At 45.4% G+C, this 22,151-nt stretch overlaps 2 protein-coding genes across 2 annotated transcripts; both read right to left on the reverse strand.

Moving 5' to 3' along the window:
* Positions 1-1,659: 1,659 nt before the first annotated feature.
* LOC137893102 (dematin-like) lies at positions 1,660-5,572 on the reverse strand. Its single transcript, XM_068738544.1, has 14 exons — positions 5,561-5,572; positions 5,335-5,418; positions 5,107-5,232; positions 4,533-4,577; positions 4,291-4,456; positions 4,113-4,157; positions 3,718-3,870; positions 3,400-3,509; positions 3,209-3,314; positions 2,851-2,909; positions 2,710-2,769; positions 2,415-2,471; positions 1,873-1,953; positions 1,660-1,773 (listed from the first exon to the last, which is right to left on the reverse strand). Exons 1-14 carry the CDS (start codon positions 5,570-5,572, stop codon positions 1,660-1,662), a joined length of 1,218 nt encoding a protein of 405 aa, XP_068594645.1.
* Positions 5,573-19,727: 14,155 nt separating this feature from the next.
* On the reverse strand, positions 19,728-21,807 carry rsph14 (radial spoke head 14 homolog). Its single transcript, XM_068738824.1, has 6 exons — positions 21,633-21,807; positions 21,462-21,564; positions 21,243-21,361; positions 20,914-21,145; positions 20,623-20,759; positions 19,728-20,011 (listed from the first exon to the last, which is right to left on the reverse strand). Exons 1-6 carry the CDS (start codon positions 21,805-21,807, stop codon positions 19,728-19,730), a joined length of 1,050 nt encoding a protein of 349 aa, XP_068594925.1.
* Between the last annotated feature and the right edge of the window lie 344 nt (positions 21,808-22,151).

Below are 22,151 nucleotides of genomic sequence, written 5' to 3' on the forward strand. Positions count from 1 at the left end.
CAGCAACCCACTTCCTGTTTCTAACGGCACACAACCAATCGGAACAAAGTGTAAAAGCCTCTCAGCATCGAACGGAATCTTCTCAATGTAAAGTGACCGACGCTCGCTCTACTGATCATCAGTGCTTCTGGTCAGGTGCGCGGTGCCGAGGCACACGTGGCGGCGTGCATTATGGGGGCGTGGCCGCCTCGCCGCTTTCTTCTCTCCTTCGTTAAATCACATGAAAACTGGACGAGCAGCAAAATAACTGCAAACAAAGATTCTGATATATTAGAATATGAAATCCTGACGTTGGTTTGAGCTCCGGCTGGAGAACACACCGAAGCGTCTCGCTGTAAGTGAGGCCACGATTTCCCATCATGCCTCAGTCCTCTGCTGGTTTGGTCTAGTCGTTAAATATGTCTTAGGTTATCGTTCATGTCTTAAATAACAAACATGCCACTTTGCTATGAAGGTTAAAAAATCGTTTGGTCACTAAACACGCGCTGACGTTAAATGTTGTGCAGAGTTCAGCTGGTTTTAGGTTTTTATTCCTCTGTTACGACACAGACGTGTTTTTGTATGTGTGGAAAAACCCATTTTTGATTCAGGGCAGTGATTCTGGCTGATCGGCAAAGAAGAACAAGGAAGAAACCGTTTCACCACGGCCAATCAAAACTGAGCTTTAAAAAGAAACTGGAAAGCTTTCTGGTTTTATCGATCTACCGATCGATCTTTCTATCCATCGATCAATCTCTCTCAGTGTTCTGAATTCTCCAGACGTTACTCTAACCTTCGCTGTAATTTGTTTTTACTGCCAATGAATGCATTTTGTTAGCATTTAGCTCAAAAGCTCTACAAGGTTTTATCGCAGACTGGATTTGGACCTAACAAATAGTGATAAATATTACACAGATTATATAAGTAAGGGCAAATTTTAAAAAGGTAGTAAATTCAGGAACTTTCAGGAACAACATGATTGGTTTTCTCTTTTTTCCGTCAGACTGTGGTCAAACTGTCTCCTTGTTTTTCATTTACCTGCTGGGAATGAATTCTGTCATGACATCATAGCTGACCGAACCAATGGGAGCAGTCCTGTTGAAGGCGTGGTCAGCAGTTCGTCTGCTGACCACGCCTGACTCAGAGTCAGCAGGAATGCACTTTTAAAGCCCGACTGCTGCTGGAGGCTAATAACGAACGGTTTGTGGGGATAAGCAGCAGGGACACGTCCATCTGCAGGGAGGAATCGTCCTCCAGCATTGACTCCATTTCCCAGAAACCACCCCAACGTACAACTGGATCACGCTGCTCAGCGTACCCAACCTCCCCGTCCACACCGCTTCACGTTGCTCACTCCTAAATGACGTAGCCTCTTGCTACTGAACCTCGAGCGGCTAGCAAACCGCTCCTACACCGCTAGCTAGTAGCAAGCTCGCTAGATAGCTCAGTTGCTGAATCTGACTGCTGATAATGGAGCAGTTCAAAATCCAGCAGGGCACATTCATATATCTGGACTCATAATCACACAGATTCAATCTGTCAATCACGTCAAACCGGGACCCTGAGACGTCTCTCCGAGCGTCTCGCTGGCGATGATGGCGGCGGCGCTGATGCTGACGATTCATTCAGCGTCCACGTGGTTTCAGGAAGTGCAGGGGATTGTGGGAGATGCGGCCCCGATCAGAAGAGACAGAACTTTTTCTTCAGCTCGTTTCTCTTCCAGACAGAGAGGCGGTTGAAATCTTCCACGGGCATCCCGAAAACGCTGAAGAACTCCTCTTGAGAGAGGTGTCGCTGCAGGGGCGAGAAACCAGAAACCAGAAGTATTTCTGGATTGTAATCAATCAGGCTTCTTAGCTTTAACCTAACAGGAAGTGAAGGCGACAGTTTTACCTCCAGGCTGGTTCTGTCCACACCGGGGGGCAGTTTGCTCCGTCCTCTGTGGGTCACCACCAGCGTCTCATAGGGGTACATCTGAAGATCACCAACGCAAAGCCGCATGTCAACATGTCGTTTTGAAAAAGCTTAGAAAGCTAAAATTATATTATTTACTTTAACTAGACTTAAAGGGACAGTTCACCCAAATCACTACATTACAAACAATCCAGCTAATGAACGACAGTAAGTGACTTTTTAATTGTTTTGCAGCTAAAATCTCTGGAGCTGAATTCTGACTTTTAATCATTTGTTCCTCTGAAGGTTTCTTCTTTTTAAATGAAAGTAATTCAGGGAAATCCATTTGTTTTGTTGGACGCAGCAGCGTTTGGTGGTGATATGGTCATGCAAGTCTGCCTGTGATATGTGTACTAATGCTAGTATATTTAGCTTATGTCTGTAATTTGAGCTACTAAAGCAGGTACTTGTTTTCATTTGGGTGAAATGAGCCTTTAATTCTACAGAATGATGATGATTATTTTCAGAAATGCGGCTGTTACTTTGTGCTCCAGCATGCTGGGGAGAGACTTTCCTCTGTCCATCCAAGAGTCTCCATTCTGACAAACACACATAGGCACAGCCATCAGCTGATTATTGACTATTGATTAGATGTAAATGTTTGAACATGAAGGAGTCAGACAAACCTGAAGATCTGCAGGAAGAGAAGGGGAGAAAATGAAAATATTTAAAGGACACGAAGAAGAATTAAGTCCTCCAAACTTCATTCAATACATCGATAATAAACTACAGATCATGTGACTGTGGGCGATTTAATTTGAGTAAATAATGCATCACATTTAGTTTATTATTACCTGCAGATGATTTCTGGGACGAGCTGAACTCGGCTGACTGCAGCTGGAAACAAAGAGAATCTTCACCATCATCATCATCATCACACTCTGCTGTGATTGGACCGTTGTTTTCAGAAGTACTCACCCTGGACAGGCCGCTCTTAGACGAAGCTGGGAAATACACCAACTTGGAGGAGCTGGACCCTGAAGGGGAAGAAACAAGAGCAGGAGATCTCAGACAGGTTCTTCAGAACCTGGTCCAGAAGGGCGACAGCGTTAGAGATTTAAATAAAGAGATTAATTAATGTTGTTGATGAAGACTTCCATATGAAGATGGTTCATAGAGTATCAAAATAACTTGAAACAGAACAGATGAATTAGCAGGTCCTGACAGATTAAATGTTGTCGTTACCATCCTGGCCACTAGGTGTCGCCACCTGAGGCCGAAGATGGACCCTTCAGTCCAGACGACTGGGGTCCGATGTGGTTTCCGTGGGGCCTACCTGTATGCTGGCTGCGGTCCGGTAAAGAGCGAGTTTTCCTCCTCATAGGAGCAGCAGATTTCTCCAACTCCTCCTTCAGGATGATTTTCCCCAGATTGGACTGAATCTACGGAGACGATCAACGAGAGTTTCTGATTGGTTCTGGCTGCCACGCAGCTGATCATCAGCTGATCGGCGTCTGCTGTTTGTACCTTGTTGAGTTCTTGCTTCTGAAGCGCTCTAAGTCCCCACAGTTTATCATCCAGCTCTCCATCCTCCTCCTCATCTTCATCTCCCTGCACCTTTGTCCTCCTCTCCTTCTCTGCATAGAGATAAATAAAACAAGGAAAGGGTCGAGGAGAGGAGGACGGAAGAGAGGAGACGTTTAGAGGAGGTCAGAGGAAACAAAGAGAGGAGAGAAAACGAGGGGAGGGAAGAGGAAGAAGAAATTAATCCCGTCTTCCAAATATCCTAAAGTCAGCCTGAAGGTCAGCAATGTGTGTGTGTGTGTGTGTGTGTGTGGGTCATACCAAAAACAACCTGGGAGGGGGGGCAGGGCCAGCAGTCCATCTCGATCTTGGAGGGCAGGTTCGGGTCTGGAGGCTGAGCTGCTGGAAACTTTGACGACTCAATGATCAGATCCTCGATGTGTTTCCCCTGAGGAACCTGAGAGGCTGACGCGTCTGTGCGCGTGCACACACACACGCACACACACGCACACACGCACACACCTTGTTAGGCATTCTGTAGAGATATTCATTTTAACCATCACGCTAGCAGCTAATGCTAGCCATGAATGTTGGATCAGTAACAAACACGAACGTGTTTCAGCATCGTCGTCTTTCCGAAGCTGTTTATTTATGGCTTTATGCGTGACAACCAATCAGAGAGCCCGATGTAAACCTGCGAGGTGAAGATCACGCACCTTGCTTGTAGATGGGAGCCTTCTTATAGATGTTGGAGCCATTTTCTGAACCAGAGAAGAAACAGTGAGACAATAAAGAAAGAAAATTCCAAACATATATAAATCCCCGTAATAATACTCTGACGCTCGTTGTGTTATAACACAATGTTATAACACAACGGGCAGCAGATGGACTTACCCGGCCTGTGGAAGTGCTGCATGGTACTCCTGGTACCAGGGGAGTGTGTGTGTGGCGTGTTCGGAGCAGATGGCGTGTGTGTGCTGAGGTTTCTGCTGGTCTGGATGCTGGAACCAGGGGAGGAACCACCAGGAGACCGGTTCTCCAGCCACTCCCTGGACTCCCTCTGGAGGCGCAGAGGAACAAGCTCTCCTGTGCATGAACCAGGATGGAGACGAGCGGCGTGGACGGAGACGTCTTACCTCGGGGGACAGAGGAGGAGAGACGGAGCGAGGAGACGAGGACCTCTGAGGAGTCTATGGATAGATTGAGAAGAGAGGAAATAGTGCTTTGAATTGATATTCACGCCAGTCATCACATTGTAAATAAAGATTTCTGAATTGAATTCATATCGTTCTTCTCTGCTGCTGCTTTAATATTCATAGGAAGGGACGAGGATGAGACCGGGTCACTGATAAAAGGCAATAATCAATATTTACTGTCAGTCTAACCGACACTTCATATATTTAGTTTTCACCTTTCACTCCTGATAGCATCTGATAGGCTCAATTGGTACCTAACATGCTAAGCTAACGCTCTGCACCAGCCACACAGACATCGGTCTCGTCGTCCTTTGACGGCTGTCATAGATGTCTCTTTTCACCTCATTAGCTCTGCGTGCTAATCCAGCTGTCAGTGTTGCTAGGGACTTCCTGTCTCTCATTGGTTCCTGCCGCAGACGTCCGCGTGTGTTTTTTGTGCGCGCTGGACATTTGGGTCTGATTTAACGGTGGAGCATGATGGAGAATGTGGCGCTGAGATGAAATGTGAAATCACCTCCTGCGAGCTGAAGGAGTAGTGCTGGTAGATCATCAGATCCGGCCTCTCGATATCCAGAATGGCTTTGTCTCGCGGTAACGCTGCCAGGTCCTTGTAGCCGATAATGCCGTCGTCCACTCGGGCCTGGGGAGACGGAGGGGGGGGGGGGCGGAGCCGCAGATTACAGATTACTGCCTCAAGATTAATCTGAAGGATGGTAAAACGTGATCGGCGTGCGTGTCTCACCACGATGGCGGGAGCAGGGGATCCTGGGACGCCGGGCCCTCTGAGCGACAACACGCTCCCCGGAGACGTCTGAGCCGGCTGCTGCTGGCGCACCCAGAGGTCAGAGGTCAAACACAAACCCACATGCAGACAAACTGAAGGAGAGTGCAGTTAAATGGAGGGATTGATGAGCTCATTTAGCGTTCCGCTAGCAGCTGTGAGAACGTTTACGTAAAACAATATTCACCTTTGGCATCATCCTGACTGCTGATTGGTCAGTTGCTGAGAGGAGACAGACACAGCAATGTGTTAAAACAGGTAGGTGACGATCAGGTAATGTAATCACTCCCACTGCAGGAAGGGGGCGGCGACAGACGCTTAACGGACGCCACGGTTAATGAATAATAATGTTACACCCCGGACAAGCCGCCAGCCCAGCACAGAGGAGAATTAGCATCACCAAAGCCTGAGCTAACGCTACACCACACAGTGCTGGGTCGTTGCTATATTGTTAGCATCATATAAAACACCAGCTCAGTCCATTTTTTGTAAAAGCTGGATTCTGCTTTAAAGGTTTGTCTCTGACAGAGGAAGATGGAGAGAATGGAATGATGGGGGGGGGTTAGGGTTGGGGTTGGGGTTGGGGTGGGGGGGTGTTTATCTCAGTTCTGAGTGGGCGGCTGTCACACTCTGCTGCAGCCGGACCCCTTTATTCTCTGGTGACGAGACGGACGGCTATAAAGGGATTATTCCAGAGTCCCCAGCTTTGTCCGACACGAACAAACACAGGTGGGCGTCCGGGTAACGTACGGTCAATGAATGCAGCACCGAGTGTTCGTTACCTCAGGGAGAGGAAGGGATCATGTCTGTCTGTCTTCAGGGCCGCCGACCCCGATCGGCACCTGGAACACACGCAAAAAATAAGTTTTAGCTCGAGTAAATCCTACGATTAACATGTTTGAACCTCTTCCTCCTCATCATCATCATCCTCACTAAAGTGTATTTTTAATTTCTCATTTTAGATTTTAAGAATATTTTTTTTTATGTCAGAACAGACAGACCTTTAAAACTAAGCATTTCCCACATTTTGATCTGCTGTGTCTCAGATTTTCTGCAGATTTGACAGATTTTGGTGCCCCCCCCCCCCCCTCCCCCCCCCCCATTGACCTGTACTGGTGTCTGATGTCGCTGAATAATTGATGCTCGTAAAACGCTGATTATTTAGCCCTAACTGGGAGCTGTGGTCACGTTCTCCAGTCAACAGAGAGCAACATTTTTGTGCGAGCCAAATTTAAACACGTTTTATTTTATTTTATTTTATTTTAGCAGTGAATGTATTTTCCAGACATCCCAGCTGGATGTGCAAACGCGTCCAGAACTCAAACACCGTCAGAACCGCCTCATTAGAACCCTCCAGCTTCCGTGTCCTCCCTGGAGGGAGGTCAGATACAATCTGATGGCTCCTGATGATCAATAACCTGATCGATCAGGAGTCAGGTTCCTCGTCTCTGGAGCGGAGGCCATCAGTCAGATCACCCAGGTCCTCCGTTCACTCAGGTTCTACTGCGCTTTAAGGTACTTTAATTCAGTATTTCTATTTGAATACTTGGTGGAAGAATCATCCGTTACAGAAAAATATATATCATATTAATATTATTAAATTATTCTATTTAAAGTTGCAGGTGTGAAGTAAAAGTTGATTTAATAACTTCACAATATGAAAAAATACACAAAAAATACTCGTGACTAGTATATTTATGTGAAGTAAAATGAAAAATACAATGATTCCACGGCCGATGTGGTGAAATGGTGATAAATAACAAGTTATTTCCATCACATCACTTCTGCAGGTGAGTTCAGGTGGAAACACACGAGTCCAGATATTTCATTGGATTCTGATCAGACTCGTTCTCCTCGTTTTGCTCGGACCCTATTTTCAGATCCCCGTTTTATTTCCAGTAAGACAACGCTGTTGCTAGGCAACGATGCTAGCAGGAGTTTGGTCTGAAAATGAAAACTGCTCAATCTAAGAAAAAAAAAACCCCATCAAGCTGTTCTACATAACACTCAGTATTACTGGTACTAGTATACACATTATACAAGCAGGGAGCTTCACACTCTGCAGGTCGATCTATAATCAATAAAGATCATCAATATCTGATAAACGTCCACAGAGATCATCTGGACCCGACGCTGGTACCGACCAACAGACCTGAACAATCTGGACAAACCAAACCAGATCCCAGACCAGATCCACCGAACCGTCCTCATTTACTCATCTTGTTGCTAGGCAACGTCTCTCCTAAATGTAGACAGAAACAATCTTATTGGATCAGAAGCTCAACGGTAAGAGAAACAGCACGATCTCTGAATCCGGGGTGAAAGTTCACGGATGTAACGTTCACAGGAAGAGGACAGTTGTCCAGACGTTGCCAGGTTACCACACCAGGCCGTCCAATCAGCTGGCAGGAATGTGGGAGAGACAAAGAGGAGGCGGTCTAAAACAGACCCCGACAATGAGCGTGTCCCGCTCGTCACAGGTAAACCCCGCCCGGCTGCCACGCCTGGGCGTTCAAATCAAACCGTCCTCTGGCCCAATGAAACCGCGGAAAGATTTATATTATTGTTTTGGATGACTCCGCCTCTTCTGTGGCAGCGGGTGATTTACTACAGCTCCCACAATTCCTTTCACATTTCAGCGATTGACGTTTGACATTATTTCCCAACTCCTCTGTGATGCATTCAAGGACCTTTTGACATCAGAAGTCTAGTTTGACCAACTAAATGCACTTTTCCAGGTTCACGTAAAGAACCTCTCTGCTCCTCCTCCTCCTCCTCCTCTTCTTCGTGCTCTTGAGTCGTGGTGCAGTAAAATATAAAACATGTCAAAATTTAAAGTAGGTCAGAGAAAAGTGCTGAGTCAGACTCTCAACCTGCACTGAGCTCCATCTTCATCTTCATCAGCAGCTTCACGCTGGAGCACAGATGAAGATGACAACAAACACTGGACGCCGAGGTATCCGGATACCTTAATCAGACTGATCAGCCTCCTATTGATCATCTTAACCTGATCGGTTTCATTTTGGCTCTACAGTAAATCATCTGATGCAATGGTTACAGCTGTGTGTGTGTGTGTGTGTGTGTGTGTGTTGGCAGTGCGTTATCTCAGCTCACAGAGACGTGACCACACCCAGCTGGTCCTCGCTAACACGACCAGCTTTGGGGTGTTTCCTGTCCTCCTCCTGACTCACTACGACCAATCACAGTCCACCTGTGTGTCAGGAACACACCTGGATAGTCACATGACTAAAGACAGAAGGCGTCGTATCAGCAAACACTCAACTTAAAATTCCTGCAGCCAAACCCCCCCCACCCACACAAACACACACAAACACACACACACTGGCTGTGCCCGTGGCCTCATTCCTGAACCCCCCCCCCCCCCCCCCCCACGGCCCCCTGCTGCTCAGAGATAAGCGTTGAGGCCTCCTCGGCTGCAGAACGTTCCAGTTCCATCCAAACTCAAACCGCTGAGAGGGACTCAAACCAGCAACCTCCTGCTTCCACCGGTGCAGTTTCTATTGCATAACCTGAAGATGACTCATGAGTCCAGAAATAGAGGGGAGCCCACGCAGCATTGAGAGGTTCAGGGACTGCACGAGAGCCAAACATTAAATACGAGGTCTCTGCTGAGAGGAACTATTTGATGTATAATAATCATTATTATTACTATCGGTCCATATAAAACACAAACCTGTAAAAGTACAGGTAACAGAATTTAAGTGTGTTCAGAAAAACGATTCCTGATGCATTCATGTCTGTGGGGGAGGCGGACTTCACGTAAACAAATGCATTTGATCATATTCATTTGATCAGTAGAAATAGTGAGAAGTGACCTAAGGTGACCTTTGACCTTCACAATGGTTGTAAAATCTTCATGTTTGCTGCTGTGTGTTTTTATTTCCTGTCGGTTCCGTGACTTCAGGTTGCATTTTGTCGGTCACCTGTGTGATCGTCTGCCCCGCCCTGACTGGTGTCACCTGTGTGATCGTCTGCCCCGCCCTGAGCGGTGTCACCTGTGTGATCGTCTGCCCCGCCCTGAGCGGTGTCACCTGTGTGATCGTCTGCCGCGCCCTGACTGGTGTCACCTGTGTGATCGTCTGTCCCGCCCTGAGCGGTGTCACCTGTGTGATCGTCTGCCCCGCCCTGAGCGGTGTCACCTGTGTGATCGTCTGCCCCGCCCTGAGCGGTGTCACCTGTGTGATCGTCTGCCCCGCCCTGAGCGGTGTCACCTGTGTCTCCTTCACCCTCTTTTATTCTGCGTGTTCCGTCTCATCTGTTCAGTTCTTTTTTGTACCTTTATGGGGGGGGGGGGGGGGGGTATTGGGGGTATCTTCTGCTGCATTGTGTTTGTAATAGATTACAGGTGAGCTCAAGGACACAGAATAAACGAGGCAATTCCACTGGAAACGGTTGAGAGCAACGTCGGACAGCAACGAAGACAACAACAACAACAACGACAACCTTCTACAAAATATCTAAGCAATGTTGGCAAAATTAAAAACTGAATAAAGAAATATACTACATTTTCTTACATTTTTTAAAAACACATTTTCGTCAGCATGAGAGTGAGAAAATAATGAGAATTTCACATTTGGGTGAAATTTTGTATAAGATGAAAAATGAATATGAAGAGAAGTACGGTCTGACTGACACACGCACACACACACACACACACACACACACACACCTACACACATGGTTCTTTCTAGCGCCCACAGGATTGGAAGCCTATTATTCCCGGCTCCAGTAGCTTTAACAGAACAGCGGCATCAACCTGCTCCACATTCTGTTTATATTCGTCTGATTCTCAACCTCTGACCTGCAGATTCAAGTTTATATTTTTATAAAAGCTCAGAGAGGTTTATTTTTAGAGCATTTACATCACAAGCATGAGCAAAGAGTCACCTGTTTCCATGGCAACACCTCTCTCCCACTCATAAAAACACGTGAACGGAAACATCACCAACTCGTATTGTTTAACGTTACAGCTGAAGTTAAAGCTGCCGGTTTCTCCTGTGAGACAACACTCAGGGTTCAAACAACACCTGCTTCCATTTATTAAGCTAAATCAATATGCTAACATCAGCTAACGATGACAACCCAAACAACCTGTTGTTTAGCTTATTTTATCATGTTTGCAATGTTCACCCACTGAATTTGCTATGTTAGCATGCTAGCATTGGCAGATTCGCGTGAAAACACAACATGCAATTGAGACTGAATGTCATAAGTTCTGAAAAATAGTATATAAAAATGTACAATATTCATTGTGTGCTACGTTTGTAGAACTATTATTCACATAAAACATAAAACAGAAATGTTCCAGCTGACTGTTAGCGGTTAGCACGTTAACCCAGATTTCTGAAACATCGGCTAACTAGCTGGGCTGACGAAGAACAATTTAAAGAACGAAAGTATTCGATATTAAATTCGAGAACCATTTGTCTTTCATCGCCTGTTATTTCTGGATCATAACTCAAATTTCTTAAAGTATTTTCATGACGCTTTCCACAAACGACGGAAATTGAGACTATTTATTTACAAGCCAAACGTGGCTGGTATTTACGGGAATATTAGGAAACTATCCCGGCGAGGATTTAAGTGGAGGCCGGCCGGCAGATGTTGCTGAGGAGGGGGGGTGTTACATAAAACCGCCTTTAATCCATCCTCCGTCCCTCCTCTCCTCCGTCCCTCCTCTCCTCCGCCCTCCATCCCTCCTCTCCTCCATCCCTCCTCTCCTCTCCGCCGTCCCTCCATCCCTCCCCTCCTCCATCCCTTCTCTCCTCTCCTCCTCTCCTCCATCCCTCCTCTCTCTCCTGCAGCCTTACATAACTTCATCACACACTAACGCAACTATTCGTCTGGAACATGCCGGTTTCACGCACATTTAAACACGGACATGGACGCGGGGCAGGACGTGGAGCTGCTCCTCCAGCTGTGGGGCGACGCTCACCGGAGGCTCCCCGCGGAGCCGCCGGTGCGACGCCGGTATCGTGTTACACTCCGGTAATATCTCTATTGTGCGCACATAAAGTGAACTTTGCAGTTTATTTGATCTGATCATCGACCAGGCATCTGAAACAAGCCCGTAATATTCATCGTTATATATTTTAGAAGTATTTTCACTTGAACATCAACGCGTGAAACTGCAGACACGAATATCTGCACATTATTCTGCTGTCCGTTACCTGTTCCGGTACCGGCGCTCATCAGAAGCATCCAGCAGCTCTGTCGTCCACCGTGTCGGTGCGGGACCGCTCCACATATAGTCCCGGTGGGTGTGTCAGCAGCGGGCCTCTCTCTCTCTCTCTCTCTCTCTCTCTCTCTGGACCAGTCCATCTGCTCCAGTGAGGGGGGGGTTAACGTGTCGTTTCACTACCTGAGGTGTCGCAGTAATATTTCCGTACACCAAAAATTGCTCCCGTTTGCGCACACACACTCCAATCAAACCCAAATTTTAAACACTTATTGACCCTTCCTACCTGGACACTTTAAAAGTGAAACTTTGACAATCAGCCTTACAGCGCCCCCTACAGAACAAGAACAAAAATTGAATGGGAATTTAAAAAATAGTTTGCCAGAAATTATTGAAATTTGCCAGAAAATTCCCTCATGCGGTCCCGATCAAAACAAACAATCGTAACCATTGTCGTTGTTTTTACGGTGTTGCTGCGGCAATGGCCGAAGTTCCCCATGTTATCCTATTACGAACAACGAGAAATGATCGCATTATATTTAAAAAGACATATTAACATGGAAACGTCCCATACAATCTGATAGGCATGCCAGTCGAAAGAGTCAATCGTAACCATGTCGTTATATTTACTGTGTTGCCGTGGTAATGGCCGGCATCCCCAATGTTCCCAATGGATTTTCACCAACGTAACATTCACCTGTGAATTCTCATGCTTTACGTGATACGTTACTAAAAACAGACCTGAACTAGCGAAAATTAATTAAAAAACAAACGTTTTTGGAGAGCTTCTTTGCCGAGAGGTAAACTCCAACTGAGGAGGAAGAAGAGGCACCGACGACCTCCAAGAAAATAAAACTTTTAACAGACAAACCAGGAGTCAGACTTAAAACTCGGGTTCATCTCCAGCTGACTGGCTTCGTTAACGAGGCAATAAAGGGTTAAAAACTGCTTTGTCACATAGAGACCAAAAACCCTGGAGTCTAAGACAAGAATGTGGAATTTATGACACAAAAAAATGTGAACATGAAGGACAGAAGGAATTATTGCGACCACAATTTATGGTGAGTAGATATTGGTGTAATACTTGTTTAATAGTTATTGAAAGTGCATAATATAAAGTTTATTGGTAAGATTAGATTCCTCTTTTTTTAATTAGGTATGTCACCTGGTATTAGGTACCATAATTAGGTATTTGCAAGATAAAGGAATATAAATTATGAATTACAGGTACAGTTGGCTTTGATACACCTCTTACACCCTGTAGCTTTGGTCTTTGTTTGTAGCGGATTTTTGAATCCGTAAATGGGGTTTTCAATAACTGGCAAAGTGTGATCAAAGGCAGTGTGATCAAAGGCTTTGTGATAAAAAACCCTTTAATTCTTTCATCTTTGCAGGCCACCATTTAATATATTACTGTGTGTGTTGACAATTGCATATTTACATATTAACTGAAAATATGGAAAGTTTTACATGCCATATAGTAGACCTACGCAACGAAGAGCATTGTAGGGAGAAGGAGGACGAGAAGCTGATGATCGCAGGGCAGCCAGTTCAACTATACCAGCTAGTCCCTGCAGACCTGGCAGCCAATGAAGACCACCCAATCTCCCCCAAGAGCACAGCTAGAAAATGCACTTCTGATATTAAAATCAACATCACCATTGATGATAATGGGGAAGTTCCTCAGAACCTCCCCATTATCTTTACTGATGGTGAAGATAATACGGAAGTTCCTCAGAACCTGCCCATTATCTTTACTGATGGTGAAAATAATAAGGAAGTTCCTCAAAACCTCCCCATTATCTTTACTGATGGTGAAGATAATACGGAAGTTCCTCAGAACCTCCCCATTATATTTATTGATGGTGAAGATAATACGGAAGTTCCTCAAAACCTCCCCATTATCTTTACTGATGGTGAAGATAATACGGAAGTTCCTCAGAACCTCCCCATTATCTTTACTGATGGTGAAGATAATACGGAAGTTCCTCAGAACCTCCCCATTATATTTACTGATGGTGAAGATAATACGGAAGCTCCTCAGAACCTCCCCATTATCTTTACTGATGGTGAAGATAATAAGGAAGTTCCTCAAAACCTCCCCATTATCTTTACTGATGGTGAAAATAATAAGGAAGTTCCTCAGAACCTCCCCATTATCTTTACTGATGGTGAAGATAATACGGAAGTTCCTCAGAACCTCCCCATTATATTTATTGATGGTGAAGATAATACGGAAGTTCCTCAGAACCTCCCCATTATCTTTACTGATGGTGAAGATAATACAGAAGTTCCTCAGAACCTCCCCATTATCTTTACTGATGGTGAAGATAACAAGGAAGTTCCTCAGAACCTCCCCATTATCTTTACTAATGGTGAAGATAATACAGAAGTTCCTCAGAACCTCCCCATTATCTTTACTGATGGTGAAGATAATACGGAAGTTCCTAAAAACCTCCCCATTACCTTTACTGATGGTGAAGATAATACAGAAGTTCCTCAGAACCTCCCCATTATCTTTACTGATGGTGAAGATAATAAGGAAGTTCCTCAGAACCTCCCCATTATCTTTACTGATGGTGAAGATAATACGGAAGTTCCTCAGAACCTCCCCATTATCTTTACTGATGGTGAAGATAATACGGAAGTTCCTCAGAACCTCCCCATTATATTTATTGATGGTGAAGATAATACAGAAGTTCCTCAAAACCTCCCCATTATCTTTACTGATGGTGAAAATAATAAGGAAGTTCCTCAAAACCTCCCCATTATCTTTACTGATGGTGAAGATAATACGGAAGTTCCTCAGAACCTCCCCATTATCTTTACTGATGGTGAAGATAATACGGAAGTTCCTCAGAACCTCCCCATTATATTTATTGATGGTGAAGATAATACGGAAGTTCCTCAGAACCTCCCCATTATCTTTACTGATGGTGAAGATAATACAGAAGTTCCTCAGAACCTCCCCATTATCTTTACTGATGGTGAAGATAACAAGGAAGTTCCTCAGAACCTCCCCATTATCTTTACTAATGGTGAAGATAATACAGAAGTTCCTCAGAACCTCCCCATTATCTTTACTGATGGTGAAGATAATACGGAAGTTCCTAAAAACCTCCCCATTACCTTTACTGACGGTGAAGATAATACAGAAGTTCCTCAGAACCTCCCCATTACCTTTACTGACGGTGAAGATAATACAGAAGTTCCTCAGAACCTCCCCATTACCTTTACTGACGGTGAAGATAATACAGAAGTTCCTCAGAACCTCCCCATTATCTTTACTGATGGTGAAGATAATAAGGAAGTTCCTCAGAACCTCCCCATTATCTTTACTAATGGTGAAGATAATAAGGAAGTTCCTCAAAACCTCCCCATTATCTTTACTGATGGTGAAGATAATAAGGAAGTTCCTCAAAACCTCCCCATTATCTTTACTTATGGTGAAAATAATAAGGAAGTTCCTCAGAACCTCCCCATTATCTTTACTGATGGTGAAGATAATACGGAAGTTCCTCAGAACCTCCCCATTATCTTTACTGATGGTGAAGATAATACAGAAGTTCCTCAGAACCTCCCCATTATCTTTACTGATGGTGAAGATAACAAGGAAGTTCCTCAGAACCTCCCCATTATCTTTACTAATGGTGAAGATAATACAGAAGTTCCTCAGAACCTCCCCATTATCTTTACTGATGGTGAAGATAATAAGGAAGTTCCTCAAAACCTCCCCATTATCTTTACTGATGGTGAAGATAATACGGAAGTTCCTCAAAACCTCCCCATTACCTTTACTGATGGTGAAGATAATACAGAAGTTCCTCAGAACCTCCCCATTATCTTTACTGATGGTGAAGATAATAAGGAAGTTCCTCAGAACCTCCCCATTATCTTTACTGATGGTGAAGATAATACAGAAGTTCCTCAGAACCTCCCCGTTATCTTTACTGATGGTGAAGATAATAAGGAAGTTCCTCAGAACCTCCCCATTATCTTTACGAATGGTGATAATGCTGCCATTCCTCAGAACCTTTTGAAGCAGCAGGATGAGCGGTGTAAGGAGAAGGAGCAAGAGAAGCTGAGGAACAGGGACCAGCCAGGCCATGAAGACCAGCCAATCTCCCCCAAGAGCACAGCCAGAAAATGCACTTCTGATATTAAAGTCAAAAGGATAATTCGCTCAAAATCCTTCACCATCGATGATAATGGGGAAGTTCCTCAGAACCTCCCCATTATCTTTACGAATGGTGATAATGCTGCCGTTCCCCAGAACCTTTTGAAGCACCAGGATGAGCGGTGTAAGGAGAAGGAGCAAGAGAAGCTGAGGAACAGGGACCAGCCAGGCCATGAAGACCAGCCAATCTCCCCCAAGAGCACAGCCAGAAAATGCACTTCTGATATTAAAGTCAAAAGGATAATTCGCTCAAAATCCTTCACCATCGATGATAATGGGGAAGTTCCTCAGAACCTCCCCATTATCTTTACTAATGGTGAAGAGAATGCTGCCGTTCCTCAGAACCTTTTGAAGCACCAGGATGAGCGGTGTAAGGAGAAGGAGCAAGAGAAGCTGAGGAACAGGGACCAGCCAGGCCATGAAGACCAGCCAATCTCCCCCAAGAGCACAGCCAGAAAATGCACTTCTGATATTAAAGTCAAAAGGATAATTCGCTCAAAATCCTTCACCATCGATGATAATGGGGAAGTTCCTCAGAACCTCCCCATTATCTTTACTAATGGTGAAGAGAATGCTGCCGTTCCTCAGAACCTTTTGAAGCACCAGGATGAGCGGTGTAAGGAGAAGGAGCAAGAGAAGCTGAGGGACAGGGACCAGCCAGTCTTTGCAAACTACTTGAAGAAGCACTCAAAGGAGTTCAAGTTACCTAAGGTGCCATTGTCTTCAAGAGTCGTCCAGCCTCTTGTTATCAGGAAACCACCTGTTCCAAAACATACGGTCACCAGACCTGTGATAATTCACCAAGAGAAAAACTTTGTGAAGGCAGCCAAAAAACAGGTTTTCGTAACAGCAAAGCAGACCCTTGCAATTACGGAGGCCAAAGACTTGAAGACACAGGGTTATGGGAAAGTCCCTCAGTACCTGGTAAAGCGCAACGAAAAGCAGGGTTGGGTGAAGAAGGACAATGGCCAGCTGAAGAACGCAGATCAGCCAGTCCAGAAAATGTTGAACTGCCCCAAAACCATCACCACCAGAAAAAAACCGTGGAAGAATGTTTTGGACAGCATCAAATACATACCACGCACCAATGTTGAGCAGCTCAAGAAGCATGAAATGAGGACGATGGGACCAATAAAGACAGAGAAGCCCTCTCCAGCCAACTACTTGAAGAAGCACTCAAAGGAGTTCAAGTTACCTAAGGTGCCATTGTCTTCAAGAGTCGTCCAGCCTCTTGTTATCAGGAAACCACCTGTTCCAAAACATACGGTCACCAGACCTGTGATAATTCACCAAGAGAAAAACTTTGTGAAGGCAGCCATAAAACAGGTTTTCGTAACAGCAAAGCAGACCCTTGCAATTACGGAGGCCAAAGACTTGAAGACACAGGGTTATGGGAAAGTCCCTCAGTACCTGGTAAAGCGCAACGAAAAGCAGGGTTGGGTGAAGAAGGACAATGGCCAGCTGAAGAACGCAGATCAGCCAGTCCAGAAAATGTTGAACTGCCCCAAAACCATCACCACCAGAAAAAAACCGTGGAAGAATGTTTTGGACAGCATCAAATACGTACCACGCACCAATGTGGAGCAGCTCAAGAAGCATGAAATGAGGACAATGGGACCAATAAAGACAGAGAAGCCCTCTCCAGCCAACTACTTGAAGAAGCACTCAAAGGAGTTCAAGTTACCTAAGGTGCCATTGTCTTCAAGAGTCGTCCAGCCTCTTGTTATCAGGAAACCACCTGTTCCAAAACATACGGTCACCAGACCTGTGATAATTCACCAAGAGAAAAACTTTGTGAAGGCAGCCATAAAACAGGTTTTCGTAACAGCAAAGCAGACCCTTGCAATTACGGAGGCCAAAGACTTGAAGACACAGGGTTATGGGAAAGTCCCTCAGTACCTGGTAAAGCGCAACGAAAAGCATGGTTGGGTGAAGAAGGAACCAAAAAACAGGTCTTTTCAGCAAAGCCGACACTGACGGAGTCCAAATACATTCAGGCAAAAGGGGGAAATCCCTCAGTACCTTCTGAAGTACAAGCTAAAGAACACAGCCCAGCCCATGCAGACTAGCCAACCCCCCCCCTATATCCTGGAGGCTGTGAAGTGTGATCCACCTATAGTTGGAGAACTACAAAGGGGGGGGCACCAACCCGGTCTTCCAATTCAAAGGCACTGCCCCCCTCCGACCACATCTTACTAAACACCCCTTCATAAGTATTTATATTTGAGTTGCATGAGTTGCTTACGGCCACGCCGAACTCCTCCCATGTCTGGGTTTTTGCCTCAGCAATCGCGGATCACACTCCTCAGCCTCCCCGGTAAGATCTATTCAGGGGTACTGGAGAGGAGGGTCCAATCCGGCGGATCCGATCCCCTTTCAAGAAGGGGGGCCACCAACCCTTCAGTATCACTGAATAGACCTTACCGGTTACATTACATTTCACGCCCCCCCCCCCCAAAACAAAACAAAACACTTGTATCCTTATTAACATAAAAAGAAATATGAGAAATAAAGAAATATAGATCAACTTACAACAAAGAATAACTTCATTACCATTTTTTTTTGTCTGCAACAGAAAATATTTGAAGTGCATCAATTTGCCTGAATTTTTTTTTAATCCTTAAACTACAATTTATACAATTAAATAATAATTGAAATTAAATAACATCAATAAATAATAATACATTAAAATTGATCAGCAACATTAACTCAGGAGCACAAAATATAAAACACTTTAACCTACAAAACAAAAATGAAAAAAACAATTGTGCTGATTTTCTTTGAGCAAAATGAGGAAGTCAGGTCTTCCCTCGTCTCCCACCGTAGTCACGGTGAAGCCAAGCGCTACGTACGCTACGTCATATTTCCTCGTCTTTGATTTCGACTGACCTTCCTTTGTTTTATCATCTCCGTCTCTCTTTTCCTCTCTGTTTCCTCCGCGCTGTCTCGAGGGTTTGTTTACAACTGTTCTTCTTCTGCAAAAACACCATAGAGCTAATACTCCCTGTGTGCACTCTGACAATCAGGGCGCCACTGCCAACCACTGGAGTGGATGTACAATTACACTTTAATCTAGTATGGCCAAATAAGCATGTTCTCCGTGGTCACAGGCGTCATCACAGCCGCCCGTTCTTTGTTCACCTTCTTGTGGTCAGACATTTAATATCCAACAACTAAAAAAAACTGTTTAAAAATACCAATTCTGCTTCAGATCAGAAACGTTCAGCGGTAATTTATAAAAGATTTAACTTGTGGACATTGGAATATTTTTGTCATCTTCTTAGATGAGGTCTCAGTGCTGGTTTTAAATAGAGGAGCGCTATTCATGTTTCTGACCTTAATTTGAGCAAAGAGCGGCTGCTTTCAGAGCAGCAGGTCAGACAGGAAGCTATTCAGGACCGGCACAAGGATAGACGTCAGGACGGTCACAGGGATCGTCAAGCTTTAATGCTTGAATTCTTGCCTTTGACTTTTGTCAGAAAATGATGTTTGCTTTGTTGACAGTTAATAAACACCTCCGGAGGCAAAGTGGAGCGAAGGGCGACCCTAAACCGTCACTCGTAGAAGAAATAACCAGATGAGGTCATTAGTGAGACGCTCGTCAAACATCAAACTGTTAAAAGGAAATGGAAATAACAGTAAATAAAGAAATAATATATTTCATGTGACTGTGTTCATTTGAGGAGTTGCTTTACCAAATTCTAATTCTTAAAACAAATTACATTTACAGATAAAATGAAAATCAGTAATTCCATTTCAATTAGAAACATTTTGGTTTAAGTGATGTCATCAACACGTGACGTCCTGGATGGATCCGTCTTCAGCACAGACGTTACAGCGCCGGTTTGATCCAAACTTAAGGATGCCTTGTGTTGTTAGAGTTCATCACGAATGTCAGTGAATAATACAGATCCAAACATGGATGATTACTTTATTTATCTTATCAGCAGTGACTGGAGGTCAGAGGTCATCACTGTCTTATGGCGTCCAGGTAATGACCTGGACAGCGGTCTGAGCAGCCCTCCGGATGTCCTGGTCCTCCTCTGCCGCCTCAGTTCTAGCTGCCAGTATAGGGAGTTGCTTCAGGAGGGCGCGGCGGCCATTCGGCGCTTCAGCTAGGGCGGTCAGAGCACGCAGGCAGTACACGGTACGGGCCTTCCTCCTCCTCTTCTTTTCCACACTCTCCTCCTCCTCCTCTTTCTCCTTAGACACCAGGTCGAGGAGGATGGGGATGATGTCCAGATCCAGACACTGCTGCTTACCTGGAGGGAGGCGACATTCAATAAAATCTGCACACAGCGTGAGAAAAAGGTCAACTACATCTCCCAAGCTGCAATGGGCCTCCATCACAGAGCTCACACTCTGCAAAAGATGAACCAAGGGAAATTTAGCTAAACGCTGCGCTGTAAAAACAAGACCCGCCCACTCTGCCTTAAATTGGCTTACTTTCTTACCCGTACCCTAACCAATAATCACCTCCAATGCTGACCCAACCCACAATGTACAAACCAATCAGAGGCAGAGGAGACAGGTTTTTGTTGTTTGGCTGCTTCTCCATAGCAACAAGCAAATGAGGCTCATGGTTATTGTAGTTTTTAGACTTGTTGATTAAATGAGCAGCCAACAAAAGAAAAAAGTTGAGAGTAAAAAAGATGTAAAACAAACAAACAAACAAAAACAGGTGGACAAAACACAACAGCCTGCAAAATGATGACATCATCCAGGTGAGTCGTGTGTTGGCCAACATGCAGGAATCATTAACTACCTGGACAAATAAAAACAAACGGACTTCTTAAAGGGGCATCAGGCAGGCTGTGTCCCCTTCACTGACAGTTTGAAAACAGAAGCTTCAGACCCAGGAGTGTGTTCGTACCTGGAGTGGTGGTCACGGTATACATGATGCCTCCTGCAGCGTTGACCTGAACCTCGATGTCTTCATCCTGCAGCAAAGCGACCAGGACAGGAAGCACCGCCTCCGCGCACACCTGCCGCTTCCCGTCCTCGCAAATGCTAAAATTAGCAGAGAGCAACAAGCAAACGGACACATTTGCATTTCAGTTTAGGTTTGACAAGTTCATGTCCAAGTACAAACCGAAGTCCTGAAATGAGCGGATGAAGTGACATCATCAAAGCTGGACTCTTAAACTCGAGGCGGGTGTTTAACCTGATGGCCATCATGGCTGCCGCAGCTTCACGGCGGACGTCTGGGGAGCGATGGGAGAGTTTCTGGCTCAGCAAAGAGACTCCATCAGCAGCCAGAGTCGACAGAGGGTCCATCCTGGAGCAGGAGCTGATGGTGGAAAGGAGCAGCACCTGCACCTCCTCCTCCTCCTCCTCCTCCTCCTCCATGAGCTTCTGCATCAGCTTAGGAACCAGCGTCAGGAGAGCGTGAGAACCTACAGGAGACACGGTTTTTATTATTATTCACAGTAATAATCTTCAGGGGGAACCTTTTTTTTCCGGATGTTGCTTTGTGATGACGCTCAAACGCGCCTGCAGGCAGCTGAGAGAGGCTGCTCAGCACTCGGAGGACGTTCCTCCTGCAGGAGGATGAGGAGTCATCCAGCAGCTGGGCTAGAGGAGGGAGCAGGGAGGAGGAGAGCGTGGCCTGCCTGTCAAAGGACAAGGACAGACGTGAGGAAACAGGTTGTATCGCCACCTGCTGCTGACATGACGAACTACAGCCAGGATCAAAGACCTGATCCGGGTTACCTGCCGATGCTGTGGGAGGCGACGATGCGAAGCAGCTCGCAGGTTTTACTCCGAACTGATGGATCTTCGTCCGCAAACAGAACTCGAAGTTGGTCCAGAAAACCTGCGGAAGAACAAAGAGACTTCAGAAAAAAAGAAGAAGCGACGGGGTCGCGTTTTTATTTCAGTTACCGCCGTTAACGGTCTGGTAGATGAGCTCCGGGTCGTGCAGCAGGTCGCAGAGTGACGTCAGAGCCCGGTTCCTCCAGTCGACCTCGGGCCGCTGAAGCTCCTCGAACAGCTGCGGAACAGCCCGCCGGCCGTAGGCCACCGGAGCCCGGCTCGGGTCGATCACACGGCCCGCCATCAGACGTGGGTTCAGTTCTACTGTTAAATCACGAGCCGGTCGTCAGGTCAGCTAGCCAAAGGGCTAAAAACACTGCTACCTAGCAACCGTAACCATGGCGCGACCTCCGCGCGAGAACTCTGCTGTGCGACACGCCCCTCTTATAGAGAAAAACGCCACTGATGAGCATAAATGAACAAATATTCAAAATAAACATGTTAGAGATTCAGATAAACAAATGAATTCATTGTATTCTATTAAATTCAGTACTTTATTTGATAAATCATGAATTTGTTCCAAACAAGTTAAACCAGTTATATTTCATTAAGAATTGCGAATTTACAGCATTGCCAATAGTTTTGCTG

The sequence above is a fragment of the Brachionichthys hirsutus genome, chromosome 4 (genome assembly GCF_040956055.1).
Source record: "Brachionichthys hirsutus isolate HB-005 chromosome 4, CSIRO-AGI_Bhir_v1, whole genome shotgun sequence".
In the NCBI taxonomy this organism is placed as follows: Eukaryota; Metazoa; Chordata; class Actinopteri; order Lophiiformes; family Brachionichthyidae; genus Brachionichthys; species Brachionichthys hirsutus.